Here is a 21,096-nt window from a genome sequence, read left to right on the forward strand (position 1 = left end):
ATTTTTAAAGTATTTGTTTATTTACTAGGAAGAGGAAAGAAGGCAGGAAGATGAAAGGGAACCAGGAAGGAGGAAAGAGACCACTCTCATTTGTCAATTCATTGCCCAAGTGCCCTTTATGGACCCTTTATCCAAGCATCCCAAGGCAGAAGAAAATCTACTAGTTGAGACATCATTTCTCCCTTTCAAGATCTGTATTAATAAGGAGCTGAGATCAGGAATCAGAGCTGGGACTTGAACTCAGGCACTCTCCAGCAGAGGGTACAGGCATTTTAATTGGAAGGCCAAATGCTTGCCCCTTGTCTGCTTTATATACAATTCTAGACCATGGTTTCAGGCAAGTCTACCACTGTCGTATATGTTCCCTTCAGTCCAGGCTCACCTAGACAGCTGCCATCAGCACTCCCACTTTTGTTTTTCCAAGGCATTCCAGCCCTGGATCCTATTATGACAAATGGCATAGTCTATTATAACTGTCTCCTGATGAGCAAGTTTATGATACTTCAGGTTTGGTTCAAGTACCAGCAGAACTAGAATTTCTTAGGAATTTATTGGAAGTGGTGCTTTCTTTACACATTACAGACAAAGAAATTTGTTCTGGAGTATGGATCCCATGAAGATGGGAAACACATCTGTCATCTAAGTATCCCAGCTCCTATTGTTACCTGACAAAGACTATGCATTTAATAAATCACCACTGAATGAATGAGCTCACACGCTCTTCTAACCTCTACTCTTTTTCTCTAAATCATCTCACCTAATTTTTCTCATGGGTGTTGGGTTCTACCTTTGACTTTATACTACAATAGCTTTCCCACGTGAAGGGAATTCCTTCTCTCTTTCCAGAACTTCCTATAGCACCTCACTTTCATTATGTGTCTGTCTTTTCTGTTTTTCTCTTTTTTTCTGCCATCTTTTTCTATGCTTACATGAGGAAATATACACAGACAAATATAACATGTACAAAGCATATTCTCTTCTGCCTCACTTCAACTACTGGGATTTCTTCTTGAGATCCTTTTGCAATCTTTCCATGAATAACTGAGCTCAGTAAATTCTTTTTCTCTCAAGAAGAATTTGCTGAATTAAAGATTATTGCACACAACAGTTAAGTCCAGGCTTCTGGCCAAAGGAAAAGATCCAATACACATCTTAGTCTGTACAGATTTTGTTTTCTTGCCTCATTGTGTTTTAACTTGCACCAACTAAAGGAAACATAAGGTTTTATATCATATTGAAGGGATTTAGATATTCAGTACTAAAATAACTAGAGTGAAAGTAACAGTACTTTTTCCCTACTAGGATGTTTATTACTAAGTTGTCCATAAGTGATTTTTTTCTTTTCTGGCTGTTCCTCATCTGTACAATGGGGAGCAACGGAACATGTAATTTCTGAGGGTCCTATCTGTGCTAACTCTATGACTTTAATCAGTTGCAAATTATTTGCACATATAATTAATCAGAGGAATAAATGTAATGATTCCTGGTAATAAACTGAGTACCTTCCAAGCCCAGACTGTGATCGACAATGTAAACAATTGTCCAAGGTCCGGCTTAAACTTCTTCTAGTGAACAGTAAGAGAATAGAGTGCTTTTAGGAAAAGCTCCAAGGTCATATTAGGAAGCAGTAAAAAGTGGGAAGGCAGAGAAATTACAGGCTATTGCAGAGTAAAGTTCAATTTGATGGATTTCCTAATGTTAATATCAAATTTATAATGGAAAGAAATAAGGACATTTTCAATAACCATAAAAACAGAGACTTAAGCTGGACCACCTCTTAGGGTCATTAATTGATACACTTCATCAAAAGATCATCAATTGAGGAAAAAGGACTCTGGTCTCTGGAGATGACACTGCACAAAGGTAACACAAATTTTTCTTCTAATCTACCCTTTCTCTGAAATAGCTGATACAGATCAAATCTAAGAAAGCCCATGTTGACTCTTCCCATGTCCCAAGGAAGCAGTGTCAATGTGTCCATGTCCTGTTTGTGCCCTAGAAACGGATTCACTGGAGAGTCTAATTAAATTTTCAATCTGAAGGTGTGGGAGATGTGACTAATTATATTGGGCTTTAAAAACGGGACAAATAATTTTATCTGAGTTCTTTGGTAGTCATTAAATTAAATGAACAGTTCAGCAATAAACCCAATAGAGTAAATCAACCAAAGGAAGAAGGATGGGGACTTTACTGAAAAGTTGTACTGAAAAGGTGTCAAACTTGTAGGCGAATTGCAGCTGTTGAGCATCATACAGTGGGTGATTTCAGTAGTTAATGTGCATTTTGAAAGTGCACACACAGTGTGCTGTGACACAGGAAGAGAGGTGTGGTTCCAAGATAGGAGAGTTTTAGAGTCATCAAAGTAATATATGATGACTCCAAACCTGGGAACTTGGAGCCTAGAAAATATTTCATTAGTGGTCAGTTTTTTACTATGGTTCAGTTATTCTTTCCTAAAAGGATGAAGATCTTATGAGACATTAGTATCAAATGAATAAGACCTGGATGCACCACTGGGAACTTGATATCTTTGTTGTTGCAATTGACACTACAAAAGATCATTCAGAGGAGAGGTATAGTGATTTTAAGAAAATAAAATGTGTTTTTGTTAATTACTTTTTTTGTTGTTGATTTTGTCAGAATATATTTTTCCCTCCAGGTTATAGCTTCAGATGAAGCTTGTAATTATTTACTGCTCAGCACCTTGTCTTAGATCGCAGGCTTTTGTGAACTAGTTTTTTTTTCTTTCTCTTTAATGTGTGGGATGTTTTTCCCTTTGTATTTTAGACCAGTTCCTTTGTACACACAGTGTTAATGGATGACATTTAAGAGTGCTGATTTTACAGACAAATTACCCACTTCATGTGTTAGTACTGGTCTCTTTCGCCTCTGCAAGTCTCAACCCTACTTTCCAACACGTGAAATTCATATTTAATAATGTAGAGCCATTCAACTGCTTTACTTTTTTCCTAGTAGGATTAAAGCAACAACAACAAAAAAAGAAAGAAAAAAAAATCCAGTTCTCTCATAAGGCTAGCACTGTGTAATGGAATCAATTAAAATTCTCAGTAATAGACTTAGAAGAAAAACAATTGTAGGAAATAAAATGACACTCTACATCGCTTTCTTAGGGAAAAGCAATACTTTCCTTGGACAGTACAATTATAAAATTGTGTTTCTTTATTTTGGTGTTTTATAAGTTGTTCAAAGAACATGCTAGTTTCTACCTCAAGGTTGTAGTAGCTTAGCCATGGGAATAAGAAAGAGTTAGTAAAACAGCAACAAATACTGCATAAAAGCCAAATGTACCATCATATTTTGCCTTTGTACAATGTCACTTGCTCGGGAGACGACAATATATCAAAGCAATGATATACCAAATTTCCACAAGCTGGAAAAAGTGAAACTGTCATTAAAATATGTGAAATTTATTTTGTCAAATGGAATGATATGAATGGTTGTTTATAACATCACAAAAACAAAAGAATTAAAGTGATATTATTGGTGATGCTAATTATTAAAGCTATGATTGGGTGGTCACATTTAATATCTTAAAAACGCAGACATAAGGTTTTTTGAGGGTGGAAAAGATGGTTCATGAACAGAATTTTTGCCTATCAAATATAATATACTGAGATGCCACATAAAGTCACTGCTCTTGGGTTGTCATTGTGGAGCAGCAAGTTAAGCTGCTGCCTGCAATGCTGGCATCCCATATATGCAGCAGTTTGATTCCTGGTTGCTTCACTTCTGACTCAGTTCCCTGCTAATGTGCCTGGAAATGCAGCAGAGGATAACCAAAGTCCTTGGGGTCCTGCACCCGTGTGGGAGACCTGGATGGAGTCCCAGGCTTCTGGTTTCAATCTACTTAGCTCCAGGTATTTGGTGAGTGAATCAGTGGATAGAAGAGCTCTCTCCCCCCCCCTCTCTCTTTCTTTCTCTTCCTCTGTAACTCTATCTTTCAAATAGAATAAATTAATCTGAATTTTAAAAAAGAGTGTTAGCTTATTAGAGTGACCATGAGCTGTGTCAGGAGCACACAGTGACAGGAATGATTTAAGTGTGCAATTCCAAAGACAAACCCACATTTTAGCTTTTAAAATGAGGGCTAGAAATATAATGTCTGTTATATACTACCTCCATAATTTCATACAGCAAATACTTAGTACTATTATTAAAAAGAGATTATAACTTCATAAATGAATCTTTTCTGGGAGGGACAGTGGACTATCCACCATCAAGCTATGCAAACAATGACTTAGAGACTATCCAGTATTACTCGAGTTACATTCTGTAGAATGTTTCATAGCATAGCAATGGCTTTGCCACAGAATGGGGAAGTACTTAAGAAGACACTTTAAATAGTGATGAGAATAAGATAAGGGGAAACAAAGGAAGATAACTGAAACCAAAGGTGTGGATGTGTCCCACTGGGGAGTGTGTGCAGAGCTGGAAGAGAGGGTATCATTGGCTAACACAGGAATAAAGAGATGTCTACAGAGAGATAGAAACTATGAGCCTGGGAGTGGAATTCTGGAAGCTAAAAAAGGGTTTTAGGATGGAGGAAACAACAGAGGCAATGGTTCAGAAATGTGAAATTTGAGAAAACATTTCCACTGATGACTTTGTTGAGCATAAATTTTAGTGTAAGGATGGAATCAAACTGTAGACTCCCTAACTCTGAAGAATAAATGGGACATAAGAAGAGAAGCTAGTATGAAGAGGTCTTGTAGCTGGAAAGAAGAGTAGTAAGGCTAATTTCCATATGATGGGATGATGGTAACGGTATAGTAACAGCAATGAAACAAGGTTTAAAGTTCTGTCAGCTGTTGCTTTATCAGTCAAATAGAAACAACTGTAACTGCTGTATAGATTTTAATGTGAAGATCAATGATTATGTTGACAGATTATCACAAATAGCGACTAACAGTAGGTATTTAGTAAATGATACCTACAGCTTTGTTATAAGTCTGAGAAGTATGAAGACTCAAGAGTCTTTTGAATATTATTTTAAGAATCTGTGATAAAGTAGAAAGATTATCCAAATTTTAATTGAATTTCTATTATGTTTACCTGAATGTTTGATGTCATAAAGATAAAATCTTGATGTCATTGTTGCTACATGGATTATGTAGTTTGAATGAGAATTTGAACAGCTTAATTAACATATTATTCACACACCATAAATTCACCTATTTAAAGTGTATCAATGACTTCAAGTATATTTATAGCATTGTGCAACTGTCATTACAATTTAACTTAAAAACTTTTCATTGCCCCCAAAAGAAATATTGTGGTCAATTTCAGTCATTATCACTTCCTGTGACTTTCCTCTCTCTTCTAGGTAATCACAAACTTATTATCTGAAATTACTTTGGATATTTCATATAACTGAAGTCATAAAATATATGACCCTGTGTGATAGACTTTTTGACCTAGTATAATGTTTCCAAGTTACTTATGATGTAGTCCGCATCAGCGCTTCATTCTCTTTCCTGGTAGAATAATATTTCACCATGTAGATACACCACATTCTATTTGTCCATTCATCAGATGGGTATTTGGTCTAATTCTGCTTTGGTTATCATGAACAATGCTGCTCTGTACATTTGGAGATATAAATTTTTCATAGGCATATGTTTTCATTTCATTCTCTTGGTTTCATACCTTGGAATAGATTTTAAATAGATATCTTCCAAATTCAGTTTTGATAATACATTTAAACATGCTTATTATTAATAAATAAAGCAACATAAGAGAATATAAAGTAGAAGACAACTTCTTTCTTTTTTCCCAATTATGCTCTTCTCAAGCAAACACTTCTACCTTGTGGTAGCAGTTCTGCTTCCTTCCAGGCTTGGTCTATCAATGTGAGAAACATGCTGGAGGGCTATGTTTAGTTCAACTTTCAGGCTGCTCTGTGAGGAAAGAGCACCAGCACCTGAGGCTTGTGATCCAAGTCCTATATTTGTCACACGCTACTTGGGTGATGGTGTGATTTGGGGCAGATCTCTTGATTTTGTTGGACTTAGTTTCTCAGAATTTTAAAGGACTTGGACATAATCTTCTCTAACATTTCTTTGGCCAAGATTTCTTTGACTTAATGATTTCTGGGACTCCAAGTATAGGCTATTAGCTTTAGGGCTTATTTGCAGGATGCGTTTATTCCCTTTGCTTTTTACTTATAATTGCTGGAAGACACATGAGAGAAAAGGCAGGACAATCACCTTTACCTTGCCAAGTACTGACATTTATTTAGCATGTTAAGTAAAGTTTCAGAGTTACTGAGTCTGTGGCAAAAGTCCTTTTTAAACTTCTTCATCTGTTCTTTTTCAATCTTCCAAGTTTGCTGAATTGATTTTTGTTTCATTACTCCTTACAAAAATCAATCAGAGCTTCTGAGGAGGTTTTTTGGGGGTGTGGTGGTGGGGCAAGGGCACATACCTTGATCCTGTCCCTTTCAAGAAATTAGAGACATTCACATACACTATGACTCTTCTAAAGCACTTGATGTTTCTTTTCATGTTGAGTACAAATAAAATAAACTTTAACAGAAGCTAGAAACCATTTGTGACAATGCACAATGGATGGATTGAAAAAAATAGGTTTCTGTGGTATAACTCAGAATTCAGACATTCTTGGGAACACTTCTTGTGTCTCCTCCACCCAAAAGAACAACTAACTGGAAGGACCCTTGATGTTCTTTAACTTCTCTGAGCATCACCATGAGCCTGCAGAAGAGCTGCTGCCAAAGCAAACTTCTGTTTTCCATGATACCACGACTCTTTGCTGTACATGAATTTACTCTGTCACTTTGTTGAATATCTACCTTTGTTCATGTGTGAAATGAATGACACATGGCTCCTACCCATAAGAAGCAGTAGATACCCTGAGTTCATGTTTTATAAGGATATTACTAGAAAAAAATAACAACTGATTGGAGCTGGTTTGGGTGTTAATCATTCCCCTGGGAATTATGCAATGAAAGTGCATGAACAATCAAAGATTATTTTCAAGCCCTTAAGAGCTGTTAAGATAACTGATGTGGGACAGCAAGGGGGAGGGGTATCAAATCTATAGTAGCATGAGAGGTCGGATGTACAGGTAAAGAGAACTTTAATCTTAAGCACACGTGATTTTCCACATGTTGACCTAGGAAGAGAGAATGCCCCATGACATTCAATGAGTGTTGGCCTCATTTTGGGGGTATAGTAGGACATGAGTTATATTAGGAGAATTTTAGAGACTATGGAAAGAATTGATTATTATATGCATGGGTAAGAACTCAGGAAAGACAACTGCTATTATGGAGCTGGAAATTACAGGGTCTTTGGCCAGAAGCTTGTGGGAGCACTTGACCACTCTGGAGGCCAGCAACTGCCTGAGACTTCACTGTCCAAAGCCTTTACTCATCCATACTCTGATTTTCCATAGTCATTATTCGTATCGCTCCTTGCAAGGGAAGAAAGCTGTCTGAGAATTACAACAGTTATAATGGTAAGAGTTCAGAGAGAGATTTTTGTTTTGTTTTGTTTTCTGTGAACTCACAGCTTCTCCCTCATGCCAGTGTAGGATGGGACCTACAGTCCTCACTGACAGCAATAATAATGAGAATTTATCAAATTACCAAGCAGGTGAGAGTAGGAGAACTAGAAGGAAAATCATGCTGTTACTTGGTCATCATATTTCAAATGAAGATTCTAGAGTATAACACACAGCTTTAGCTGCAGGAAAACCAGGGTCAATCCAAACTAAATAAGATTTTATTAAATAAGTGGTGTTGGAAGAACTTAACATCCATGTTCAGAAGACTCAAGTTTGTACATTACCCTTGTTTTCCTCCTTTGGTGTTTTTTTTATTATTATTTTCCATGATATGGTTTTGTAGCTATAGAGAGTCTCCCCTTCCACCTTCCCTTTCTCCCTCAATAGGGGATAAAAGATCTAAATGTAAGACTGAAATCCTGAAAATATTAGAAACAAATAGGGGAAACACTTCATCAGTTTAGTTAGTGACTTGAAGCATAAACATCCACAAGCACAAACAGCAGAAGCAGAAGGGGTGGACTAGCGGAATTGCAGCAAACTAAGCAGTTTCTGCACAGCAAAGGACACAGCTGAGCAAAGGGGTAACCTACAGATTGTGAAAGAATTTTTGCAAACTCTTCATCAAAGTATTAATACCCAGAAAAATACGAGAATTAAAAACTCTTAGTCTCAAAAGGCCACAACTAATCTAAAAAAAGCGGAAATGTAATGAGTTGAACTTTTTTAAAAGAAAAAGTTCAAATGGTGAACAGATTTAAGAAAAAATGCTCAATATCATTTATGGTTAAGGAAATTAACATCAAAACTAGAAGGAAAAATCCCTGCACTTAGAATAGCTCTGTTATCAAAAAGCCAAAAAATAAAAATAATCGCTCTTGAAGTGATAGAGAAAAGGGAACTATCAGGTAATGTTGGTGGTATATCAATTCATACATATTTATAGAGAACATTATGGAGGCTCTTCAAAAAAATAAACAGCAAAAATAGATCTGCCATATGATCCAGCTATCCCACTTCTGGGACTGTATCCAAGGGACATGAAATCAGCATAATAAGGGATATGTTACTATGTTTATTGCTGTACTATTCATGATTGCTCAGATAGGAACCACCATAGATGCCTACAAATAGATGAATAGACAAAGAAAATGTAAATTTGCCCATTTCAATATTCAGCCACAGGAAGGAAAATGTACAAAACACATCAAGTTAAGTTGAAATATGCTGGATACATAGAGATGAATACTGCATGTTTTCTTATATGTGGAAGCTATAAAAACTTTAATCTGAATGCAAAATAGTTACCACTTCAGATTGGCAAATGTAAAGATGTAGAGGGAGACTGAAAGATTAAGGGAGGTGGAATAAGTAGTTAGACAGAAGGAATAAGTTCCAGTGCTCTATATCACAGTGAATATAATTATCAGTAACCAATGAAATATTTTGCAAACAGAATAGGAAAGATCATGGCCTTCAAATATATAATAAAGACAGGGGAAGGGAAAACTTAATGGTTCGACTGATCATTCTACATTGTGTATACTTGTTGCAATATTACACTGTATCCCATGGGTATGCAAAGCTATTGCTAATGAAAAAAATTTAAATTTAAGGAGATGGAAATCTGACTAATTAGATTTAATCATTATCCATTGAATACATGTATTGACTTATACTGCATAAAAACAAGCCTTGATACATATAAAATAATAAGTCTAAAAGATAATCAAAATTTACATATTTTTGGAATAATCTAAAACAAATTTTTAAACTTTTTAAATTATAGATGTCTGTCAATTATATTCGTAAAGGAACCTCTTAGGCACAGTGGTCCCTAAACTTCCAGAGGACAGGGTTCATGTACGTGTGGATTGTGTGTTCTCACAAAAGTCAGTTGTATAATTAGCATTCAAAACGCATTTGTGGTCAGAGTGTCAGTATCTGATTCTGGAGAATATACAATTTGGATTAGTTTTACTAAGTTTGGACTAAGTTTAGTTCAACTGTGGAACCCTCCAACTTCGAAGTTACACTAGCTTTTAGTCACCTATAAGACAGAATGATATCCTCACAATCATGCCAGAAGCACAAAAAAGCAAGCTGTACGTTAGGTGAATTTGAGAGAGGGGGGAAAAAACAAAGAGAAATAGGTGCTCCTTTATTATCTCCATGTCCATCTTAAGTTGGAATAATTTATTCTGTGGCACACTGTGTCCATCCAGAAAAATGTAACTTTTCTAAAATTTGCCAGAGGCTCTCACTGACAAGGAAGTGATTCAGTACACCTAGAATGGCCCAGTGTATCTTCCTCTTTTTAAAGCAAATCATAAAATCACTCTTTATTCTCCAATGCATTTGTTTTCTCTGGAACAGAGTGATGCTCGGTTTTACTGCTCAATTTGAAATAGATAATCTCACTAATCATAAGGGTTCCTTTAAACTTCATATGAAATTAATTCAGTCTGCACAACTGAAACGGAAGACAAATTTTCTTTTCACCGAGAGGTAAATTTGCATCCCTCAATTAAAATAAAATATTTTATAAACTTAGATCTCTATATGAATACATGCTGACTTACGTAACCCTTTGTTCTGTTCTTGCAATCCTATGATTATGTCCCTTTATAACGTATTGGATACATCATATAATTCTGAATGGAAATAACATTTGACAATAGAGTTTCAATAAAAAATTCTTATCTCAGCTGACGTATCCAGGGAAGGATTCTTAACTGTATATTCACCGTTTGTCTATCTGTAGTTGACTGTAGTTAAATAGGGTATCTGTACTTCAAGCTGAATAGCATAGTTGAAGAATGGCATGTGGAACAAGAATAATGCAAAATAACTATTTATTGAGTGCATTTAAAGGCACAGAGTCTGTTGTCAGCACAGATTCTGGTTACTTAGGTTACTCAATTTTTTCAGACCTCTATTTTTTCGCCTGTAAAATAGGCACACTAGCATAAAACTTCCTGGGTTACTGTGGGATTAATGTGCTAATCTATGTAGGGTACTGCCTGGGAGGTAATAAGATTATAAATGTGGTGGTGATTGTTGCTGTCACTATCTTTGCAATCACTGTCACTATCATCACCATAATCATCCTCATCCAAGTGGTACCACATGTTGTGCACCATTTTTTTTGGGTGTGGGGCCCAGAAACAAAATCCTGGCTCCATGAGATAAATATTGAAAATATAAATCCTGATAGCCTAATGTTTAAATCTCCCATCTTATTATGTTTGTAAAACTACCATTTTTAAAAATAAAATTGGGATAATAGAATATACCATTTAGAATGTAATAAGGATAAAATGAACTAGTCCATGTGGCAGTTTTGGAATAGTTTAATACATAGAAACACTCAGTACATGTAAGTGGTTTTAATTAATACCTATGCCATGGATATTATGGTTTAACTTTACTGTATTGATTTCATTTGAGTTCTAAAACTTGTTGCTATAGTGGTTTTGCATAACACTCTTTCATGCTTGCTTTTCCTTCATGGAAGGCTGCTTTGGAAGTTGTGTATATTCTCTGCTTTGTGATTGCTATCTAATAAAACTTGTGATGATCACTAAAGTTAAGAAAAGATTACTTCCAAATACAAAACTGCATCATAAAATCAAAGGTAAATAACTTATGTCATGTTGGATAAAATTTTTAACTTTGAAAAAAAAGTTAATTTGGATTGTTTTATCACAGAAGGCTATTCAAACATCATGGAAAGGGAATTCTAGAATAAGACCAATCTGGGTTCACTTCCTTGCTCTGTTGTCCAAAAAGTGTGTGACCTTGACCAAGTCTTCCACTCTGAATTCATGTGCCAGAGTTTTTGATTAGAGTGAATGAGAGTTTAAGAAAAGGGTTAATTACTTTCCTTCTTCCTTTACAACATGAAAATTTAGATGCTTTAAATAAAACCTCCTAAATTCATAATGAAATAACATTTAACACCTACACACACACAAAAGGAGGAAACATACAAAGTAAAAAAGTAAAAGAGGAAGACAGGAAGCAAGGAAGAAAGAGTGAGCAAGCCAGCAGGCAACAGTTAATGCCACGTAGTTGTGCAAGCCAGCAGGCAACAGTTAATGCCACGTAGTTGTGCAAGCCAGCAGGCAACAGTTAATGCCACGTAGTTGTTTTTTTTTACAAATGTCTATTTATGAAACGCATTAGCTTAAAAGCAAGAGATGTTTCTTTCCATGTGAACCCTTCCATATATGACATTGCGGAGAAAAGAGGCTGTAAAACCACATTTGGCAAGAGTCACCTCTGTGCTTTTGTAAAGTCAATTAATCTCTCCTTATTTTCCTTAATTCAAATTGGGCTTAGTGATCATCTACTTCAAAAAAGCAGTGAAGCCCTCTGATACAGAAGCTGTTTTAAAACTCTGGAACCATGCCTTATGAACCATGCCCAGAGGGCTTCCTCTCCCAGTTTTAATTAAAAATGAAATTAAGAATTATTTAAGATTATATCAGCCTTTTATGAGCATAAGAAGGTCAATGATTTGTTAAGCATCTTCTTTCTCTTTTTGAAGGTGCTATTTTGCAGATTAAACAGCATGACCAGGCTCACATTTCCTTTCTGAATCCTTCGACTTGTGGGGGGGTGGTGGTGAGACAGGGAGAACTGAGAGAGAAGCTGTGTCATACAGATGAGCAGGGTTAAGTCTCCATGAGAACACGAATGAGGGAATGCCCTGAGTGCAACCCTGAGCCAAACCCACTTTGCAAAAATGTTGGATTTTGAAATGGGAAGAAACATGTTTTTTGGCTTGGCTGCTATCTGTGCTTAATCCAGCAGCTATTGTTTTGGCCACATTACTAAGATACAGATAGGACAGAAACACCATGACATCACTAGATAAAATAGTATATCATCTCAAGAAAGTACAAGTTTCACATATGGGTTTGAAAAATGCCATTTTTTATAAGAAACCAATCACTTTAATAACGAAGGGAACATATATTACTTTGTGTATGGTGACAAGGAAGATGGCTGCTAAGAATGGCAGTACTTAACATGTACATCTTTCTTAAGGTCTCAGGTGCTTGATCTATGCTGATAAATAATTTTTACCTGATCTGTTATGGCAGTAAATATGAATATACATGTACTGAAGGCCTTAAAATAGAATCAGCATGAGAAAAAATTAATTAGAATACTGTGGGTGGTGCCTGAGTGAAAATAAATTTGTTCCCCTTCTCTTGCCCCTAACAGAAATCTTAAGAAGGGAACAGAAGAAATGTGTTTCTCTTACTCATTTTCTGATTGAGGCTATAAGAGAAGTGAGGTGTTTGGCTAAATTGCACATGATTAGTTTTGTCATAGGAAGTTCTAAAACATAGATTGCATACAATCCTTGGCTCCTGTGACACCTTATCTTGTCACCACCTCAAGTAAGAGAACTCTAATACATCTTCACTCTCCTGTTCCATTGTGTTCTAAATCATTTTCTGTTCAAGTGTATTTGTTATGGACAAAAAAAAAGCAATGCAATCACCATCCAGTGAATACTTCAATCATGGAAATTATCTGAAACAGACATTTGCTGAACATCAGCTGTTCTGTTTGATAAATAATTCTGAATCATTTGTACTCCCTTCTCTATCCAGTCTCCCATTCAGTTCTTTTATGATTTCAACTTTGCTATGCAACATATTAAGTAGTCTGCCTACCTTTACATTTTCTCTATACAGAAAAAACTTTCAGACAACACGAAGTACATCTCGCCTTTGCTCAGCTTTACAGTGCTTCAAGGAATCCAGCATCCTCAGCCTGGATGCCAAGTTCTCTGGGCTATTCAGCTGCTGATACCTCCCACCTGTCATTCACCCAGTAACCCTTAGCCTCACAGAACCACTGGTAGTCTCAGGGCACACTGTGCTTTCACAAATCGTGTAGTATAACTTTGTGCCAATTTTTTTTTAAACTCAGGATATATCCCTTCACTAATCTGATTGGTGAGCTCAAATTTTTTCCTAAGAATCTTAAGAAACGCATAGGCAGAGTTTGCTGATACTTTATCTGCTTATGTTTAGAGACTCACAAAAGATTCAGTCACTTCTATTATGAGTTAGGCCTAGGAAATATACATTTCATTTTATATTACTGGACTTTTAGAATATCAAACATTAAAAGCTTTAGTGAACTTTCTGTTATTTTGCAAGCAGAGAAAGCTTGCCAAAGATACCATAACTTGGGTATATGACATAGAAATGTGACAAAGATGTTGCTTTGTGCCTCAAAATTAAAAGTCATATGAAATTGCAAAATTCATTAATTCTATTATCAACAGATAATTCTTCTTATAAAACTTATCAGGAATTATTGAAGCAAGGTCTAGATGGCGACATTCTTGTGTACATAGTCATACTTCTGTCAAAGGGCCAGTTTAAGATTAGTCTTATTTCTGTCACTACGTGCACTTGTCTGCTTTTGCTTAAACCAAGTAGGCAGGGATTAGCCCGGAGGCTATCTTCACATTTAGAATTCCTACATAATAACCTACATAATAACCTGAATTAGTACCTAAGCTAGCTGAAACCTAGCTTTGAGGTATAAAAGAGCAGAGTTTCAGATAATCATGATCAAGAAGGTTTCAGTATATCACAGTCAATATATTTACCATACCTAAGCAAGATCAGCGTTCAGTTGTAGACAATCACGTGATTTCTCCCCTTGGTATCTATGTTTGGTCTAGTGAACCTCATGGCTCACATTGCTGAACTTAGCTTTTTAAAACTTCCCTGGTTCACAGTTATGTCTGATTCATGAACAATTCTTTGCTTAAATAAATTCTGTTATATTTAGTGTATCCCAAGTTAATCTTTTAACAGTTGCCTACAGATTAGGTACATAAAAGAAAAAAGGCCCTTTATTGTATAGACATTACATAGTAGTTATTTAAATGTTTGTGAGCTGCTTATCAGAGAGAATATGTCCTATCACCTCTAAATCCTAAACATTCAAGAAAATGCCAGGACTGGCACCTAGTAGAAATCATGTGGCCATAAGGACACCTCAAAAACGTCACAGAAAATGGAATTTAAAAAACTGATTTTGGTGCAAATAATCTTTTGAAATTCACAGATACATTTTTTTTTCATAATACACATTCCCATGGACTGTTCTGAACCCCCTGTACGCATTTTTCTTCAAAGATATCTTATGAATGGATACTATGTCAGCATTCATAACCTAGGCCAAATCTGCCAACACATTTTAATTAGTCTTCAATTGTTTTATCTCAGCCTGCTTTCTAACTGTAACATAACAGTAATTGAGACCATCTCTGTAAAAAGAAATTAAAATATGCTACATATGTTAAGCAAACAGCTAAAGACACTATCCATAGGAATATAAAATATTGAATAATTTATTGTTCTAAAGCAGAAAAAAACAGCTGCAGCATCAAAAACTACTTTTTTATTTTCTGAAGACAAAGATTTAGTAGATAAACAGGAGCCCTAAGCATTTCCACTTGCTTTTTCATGCGGCTTCAAATTTTAGTTTAATTCCAGGCTCTGCCCATTTCTTGTTTGTGCAAGGTCTGGAAAATCAATTACTCTAAACACAATCTGAAGGTCTAGGCATTGTGCCAAGCAAGTAACTTCAAGTGCTGTCCTAAGCAAAACTTAAACCTTCTCTGTTTTCTTTTGTATGATCTTATGGAAGCACATTTTGTATACAATTAATCCATCCCTGGATGCTTGCTATCAAGTCAAAGAGCCAAGAACTTGAATATTCTCTTTGAAACTCAGAGGATATGAAAGACTGATACATTACTTTTGCTAGCTCCCCTTTCTTTTTCTGAATACAGTTCAGGTCTTGATGCAGATTCTGATACAAACCGAAGGGGAGGGAGTTAATGCGCTAACTTTCCGAAAACTGGTTCGGATCTTAAGCTAAGGCAGCAGTGGCTGCATCAATAAATGCATGCTTCTGAAACAGACTGTGGGACATTCTAAAACGCCCTGAAAACATATACTCCATCACATATTCCAGTTTAAAGGATAAGCATTTCTTCAAAATTGTTGATTTGGCTTTTTAAGGTTGTATTTTATTAAAGATTGACCTAGTATAGTATCTTATTCTTTGCAGGTACTTTACAAATCTTGGCTGAAATGAACTGATAGACACATTTTTATTTCTTATTATATTATTTTTGTGGGTAGGAGACCCCCAATTATTTTTTATTTTAGTATAAGTCATAATAAGATATAAATTATGAAGACAGTGGGTTGAATTTCTCTTCACTAGAATTGGATAAGGGCTTGTCCATCTAAATTCTCATCTATTTCTGAGATTCTGTAGTTATCCAAAAGTACAGTGGAAAAAAAATTGTGTCAAGTGAAACAGAATTCTTGAAATTTCCTCTTGAATTATTGGTTACATTTAAAGAAGCACCTGCTTAGAGAATATTTCCCAGTGGAAAACAAATTGTCTCTCAAACTAACTAATCAGTATTCATGAAAGATTGAAACTGACAGTAACCTTAACAATCTGTATTGTGAACCCTGGTCATTAAAATAATTTTAATATGAGGGAACAACACAAAAGAGTTCTAGTTGTTATTTGTTTCATAGATGAATCCATTCATCCACAGAGTAGCTTCATATACTTACTAAGAACTGGAGCAAGCACAACTTGAGTTATGACTTGTTCCTGAAACAGTTAATAGTTAGTTTGTTTTCATGTTTATTTAAACTCAGTAATTCTGAACTCCTACTATACCTGACACTATGTTATGCATTATACTTAAAGCATTGCACAAAAATGGTATTAATTTACAGTGTAGAGTGTGACACAAGTATTTAGCTTTCAAATCACATAAACATATAAGTATAAACCAAGTTGAGAGAGTGGAGAGAATACATAATAGGGTATCTGATTTTCTCTTTTAGAGAACTTTAAAGTTAATTTAAACATAGATCTAAGATGACCAGAAGTTAATCAGGCAAAGTACAAGAGCTTTTCAGTCCAAGAGAAAATCATTTGTGCAGCACTTAAGACAGGAAAAGATTTAATGCATTTTGCGAATCAAAAGAAGGCCAATGTGAATAGTGTGGTCAGCAAGGAGAAGAGTAAAATGAGGCATTCAAGATAGGCAGCAACTAGATCATGCAGAGCCTGAATGCCATTCAATGACTTTGCATTTGATCTTAATGCAAAGAGAGAAAGATCTGATCTGTATTTTAAACAGATCACATTGGCTTCATTGATATAAGCCATGTGGATAAGAGAGGGAGTGTTGACACCAAATCAGAGGCTATTACAGATGGGAGACGATGAGGATCTGAATTAAAGTGTTGGGAAAAGAGAAGAATAAATAGATGTGAGATACATTTTGGAGTTAGAATCAATACTACTAGAACATGAATCATAAATATCACATGAAGAAGTCTTAGGCGTGACTATTCAGTTTTTGGAATGAGCAGTGAGGTAGACGGTATACTTTTACTGAACTGGGAAAGTATGGTAGAGAAACAAAGGGATGAAATGAACCTTTCTGTGTCAGTGTAACAACGAACACGTGAAAATGTGTGTGTGTGTGTGTGTGTGAGAGAGAGAGATAAAGAATGATGGCGAAGGGAATGTGTAGATCCCATTTTCTGTAAGGAAAAGATACAAGAGGAGACAATTAAATGGGAACGAGAAGGAGAAAGAAAACAGAATTAGAATAAATAGAAAACAGAATTCCTGAAAGGGGAATGACAGGTGGGCACAGGTGCATATCAACACTGCTGAAGGCGTACAAGTGAAAAAGACATTCAACATTATGTTGTAAATTTTAATTTGAAAAAGCAAAAAGAAATCTATGATATTCATAATAGAGATTATAATGCTGAGAAGCATTATATCTTGTATGGTGAAATTTTAAGAAAGGATCCATGAAAACTTTCAGTGGGTAGAAGAAAATAAATACAAATATTTTACGTGTGTCAGGAAAGAGCCAGGGTTGAGCAAATCTCACTGAGCCAGAGCAGGGGAGATGAGAAGTCAGGGAAAAGACAGAAAAGGAAGAAAGGGGGAGGAGTGTCCAATGAGCAAAATGTTTCTGCCACCATCATGCCTATGCCGATGCAGATTCTTCCAGTTTAGCGATTCCCTGGGATTGAATCCCAGCTCTGCCACTTTCTAATGGGTGATCCTGGGCAAATCAGGAAACTTTTCAAGTCCCAGTTTCCTCATTTGTGAGTCAAAGATAACGCTAACATCTATCTCTTTAGGGACTTGTGAAAAAAAGAAATAATTCATGAGAAGTACTTAGCTAAATACCTGGCACCGAGGAAGAGTTTAACAAATATTAGCTCTCATATAGCTGACTGTGGGCTGCTTAATTACTAAAACTCATCATTGTGTCTGCGTGTACATTCTCACTTCCCAGTGGCTCAGAGAGAAGCAGTTTTTAATGATGTTTTTCGAAATATGGGAAGACAAGGATAGCATTGTGGTATAATATAGTAGGTTCAGCTGGTGCTTGAAATGCCAGCATCTCATATCAGGGTGCTGATTTCAGTACCAGCTTCTCCACTTCTGATCCAGCTCCCTGTTCATGTACCTGGAGAAGGAGCAGAAGATGGCCAAAGTACTTGCTTCCTGCCACACAGGTGGGAGACCTGTGTGAAACCCCAGGCTCCTAGCATTCACCTAACCCAACCCTTGCTCTCTCTGCATCTACTGCAACATACCCTCCCTATTACTCTTTCAAATAAACAAACACATCTTTAATATATATGTATGTGTATTTAATATATGTATGTATATATGTATGTATACACATATGGGCTTACAATATTATATATCGTATGGTCATATAATATTTATAAAGCATTCTGAAATACTATTAGACTTCAATTGTCGCAAGTTAGTGAAAATGTCCTAATTGATAACATAGTCAAAATATTTTCTCATTTCTAGACACATTAGATATAATGAAACATTTTAAATTTAACTTCCTGTAGATACAAGTAATTGACTTCTACGCTTATTCTTTGAAAATACAACGAAACAAAAATGTTAATAAGGTGAGCCTCTTGGTTGTAAATTTTCACTGTGAATCATCTCAGTCCTGGCAATATCATGAAGATGTTTTGTCTGAAAGTATAATTATATATGTACACCAATATATGTAGAACAGAGACTGAATTGGAATTATGGTATGAAGCACTAGATTCTAGCTTTCTTACTCTTCTCTTGCTCTAATTCTAATAAGTGAAGAAAGGATTTTTAATAACTTATCACATAGAAGCTTTAGAACAGTAACAAAGTTTTGTTCAACTGTAGGACTTACAGTGCTTTGCTTATCAACTTGTTCAGGAAAGACTCAAAACATTATAAGGCTAAATCTGAACTGTACATTTAATGACAAGATCACATTCAGGTCTTGACCTCTCTGAGTGTCTATTTTTAAAATAGAAGATGGGCCAATTATGTAAAAGAACACACATGTATGTAAATCCCTAATAAAACACAATGTAAACATTGCATTTATGATTACTGTGGTTAGACAGCAGCAACTAATTCTGTAGCTTTGGATAAGCTACTTTATGCCTCAAGGAATCAGAGAAGTGGTGATAGGAAGTTAATATTTTTGTTAAAAAATTAAATGGTGATGATAATATTACTTTTTAGGCTATGATGTGCCTGAAGCATGGTAAGCAGTGATTAAATATCATTCAAAAATTACTCAGTAAATGTTCTCTTTCATCCTCCTGTATGACAGAAATGGTGCTAATTAAGTTAGAAAATTAATTCTTCTAGAAAAAATAACACTTTATTAAAACGTATGATAACCACGAATATGTAGAGCAGCAAATAAAAATGTCTGAGTGCTGTGTGTTCACACCCTAAGATTAAAAAAAAGCAATGGATTAATTTTGTCCATTGCCCCAAGGGGGAAAAAATACATCTTTCTACCTGGAGAAAGATGCTTGGTGCAAGACAAGTGAGCAGAGGCAGATTCTCCCCATCCCCCCATGTGGAAGCACATGCAGTTTGAGAAGATGAAGTGAGGAAGCGCATGCAGTACCTGGTCATCTCAGAGTCAGGGAGCAGGCCTAGGTGGTAGTGGGGGTAGGGAGCTGAGAGGAGGAAGCTTTTGTCACACTCAACAGGGGAATAGTGCCTGGGAGAAGCAGGCTTATCACACAGTTTGTTCACAGTGCTGTAAACAGGTTCCGGAGGCCTGGTGACAAAAGAGGAAGGAAAGGATACACGTTGTTAGCACTCACAAAGAACAATTGTAACGAGCAGCATTTTACCATAAGCAGAAGCAAAAATCTGAATGATTTAAATTATTCCTTATTTTTCACTGATGTAAATAAAAATTGTTTACTGGTCATGTTTCCAAAAAGGAAAATTTTCCTGTCAGCCTGTCCTGTGGATATATGCGGCCCTGGGAAATTTTCTAGATGTTATTTTAGCTAAAAGGTTTGGGGGACTTTTGGCAGATTGCTTATATGGAACTGATTCAGTTGTGTGCCCTGAAACTTTTAAAACATGATTTATTAATTTTTTTGGAGAGGTAGATTTACAGAGAGAAGGAGAGACACAGAGAAAGATCTTCCATCTCCTGGTTCACCCCCTAAATGGCCACAATGGCTGGAGTTGAGTTGACCCGAAGGCAGGAGCCAAGAGCTTCTTCTGGGTCTTCCATGTGGGTGCAGGGTCCCAAGGCTTTGGGCTATCTCAACTGCTTTTCCAGGCCATAAACAGAGAGCAGGAAAAGAAGTGGAGCCACTTGGATATGAACCTGTGCCCATATGGGATCCTGGTTGTAAGGTGAGGATTTAGCCATAGAGTCAATGCACTGGGCCCCCTGAAACGTTTCTGTTTCACGCTTGCTTCCTTTGCTGAGCTGGAGCCCAGACACCAAGACTGGGAATTCATCAGTCATCCTGGACCATGAAGCAAACTTGTAGAGCTCTTACATCACTGATGGTACAGAACCATGTTATCTCACTTCAGGAATACCTATCGCTGGAGTTTAGATGGCAAAAAAATACACTCATTAAAACCAGAGTCATTTTTCATGTTATAAGCAGGATTTGATAATTAACAGATACACTCCTATAAAATTTAAGATTTCAAATTAAATACAAAAAGAAATGACTACTAATAGTATATATCATAAATGATAACATGTTTACTTACATCTGTAGCCCATCTAACACCCTTTGAATATCTAGGAATGTCACTTTCTTGCTATGTATTTTAAAGCTTATGGAGCTTTAGGGAACTCAGTACAATTTTGTTTAGAAGTATTATTACATATAAAATGATCACTGATCTAAACTGTCTGTCCAGAATCTTAGAAGAAGGAAAAAACAAATCAAAGACTACTTTTAGTTCATTATTCCATGATGATGTCATTCTTGTTAGCATTGTGCTTTCTGCCTGGGAGGGCTGATTCAATTTAGTTGTTTACCCTGTTGACTAGAAAACTGATGTTACCAATTTCCTCCTACGCCTTTATCTCAGTAGCACCATATTTTGAGACAAAATTTCAGAAACAAATATAGCTAACACATA

At 36.0% G+C, this 21,096-nt stretch overlaps 1 protein-coding gene across 4 annotated transcripts in view; it reads right to left on the minus strand.

Moving 5' to 3' along the window:
• The window catches only part of DLG2 (discs large MAGUK scaffold protein 2), a 746,421-nt gene that overhangs the window by 387,054 nt on the left and 338,271 nt on the right, over positions 1-21,096 (minus strand). For all 4 annotated transcript variants that reach the window (XM_058663676.1, XM_058663675.1, XM_058663674.1 and 1 more), the window contains one exon: positions 19,595-19,750. In XM_058663676.1, the coding sequence (XP_058519659.1) occupies positions 19,595-19,750 (156 nt within the window). The remainder of the gene's footprint in view (positions 1-19,594; positions 19,751-21,096) is intronic.

This window comes from Ochotona princeps, chromosome 4, assembly GCF_030435755.1.
Source record: "Ochotona princeps isolate mOchPri1 chromosome 4, mOchPri1.hap1, whole genome shotgun sequence".
Taxonomy (NCBI): Eukaryota; Metazoa; Chordata; class Mammalia; order Lagomorpha; family Ochotonidae; genus Ochotona; species Ochotona princeps.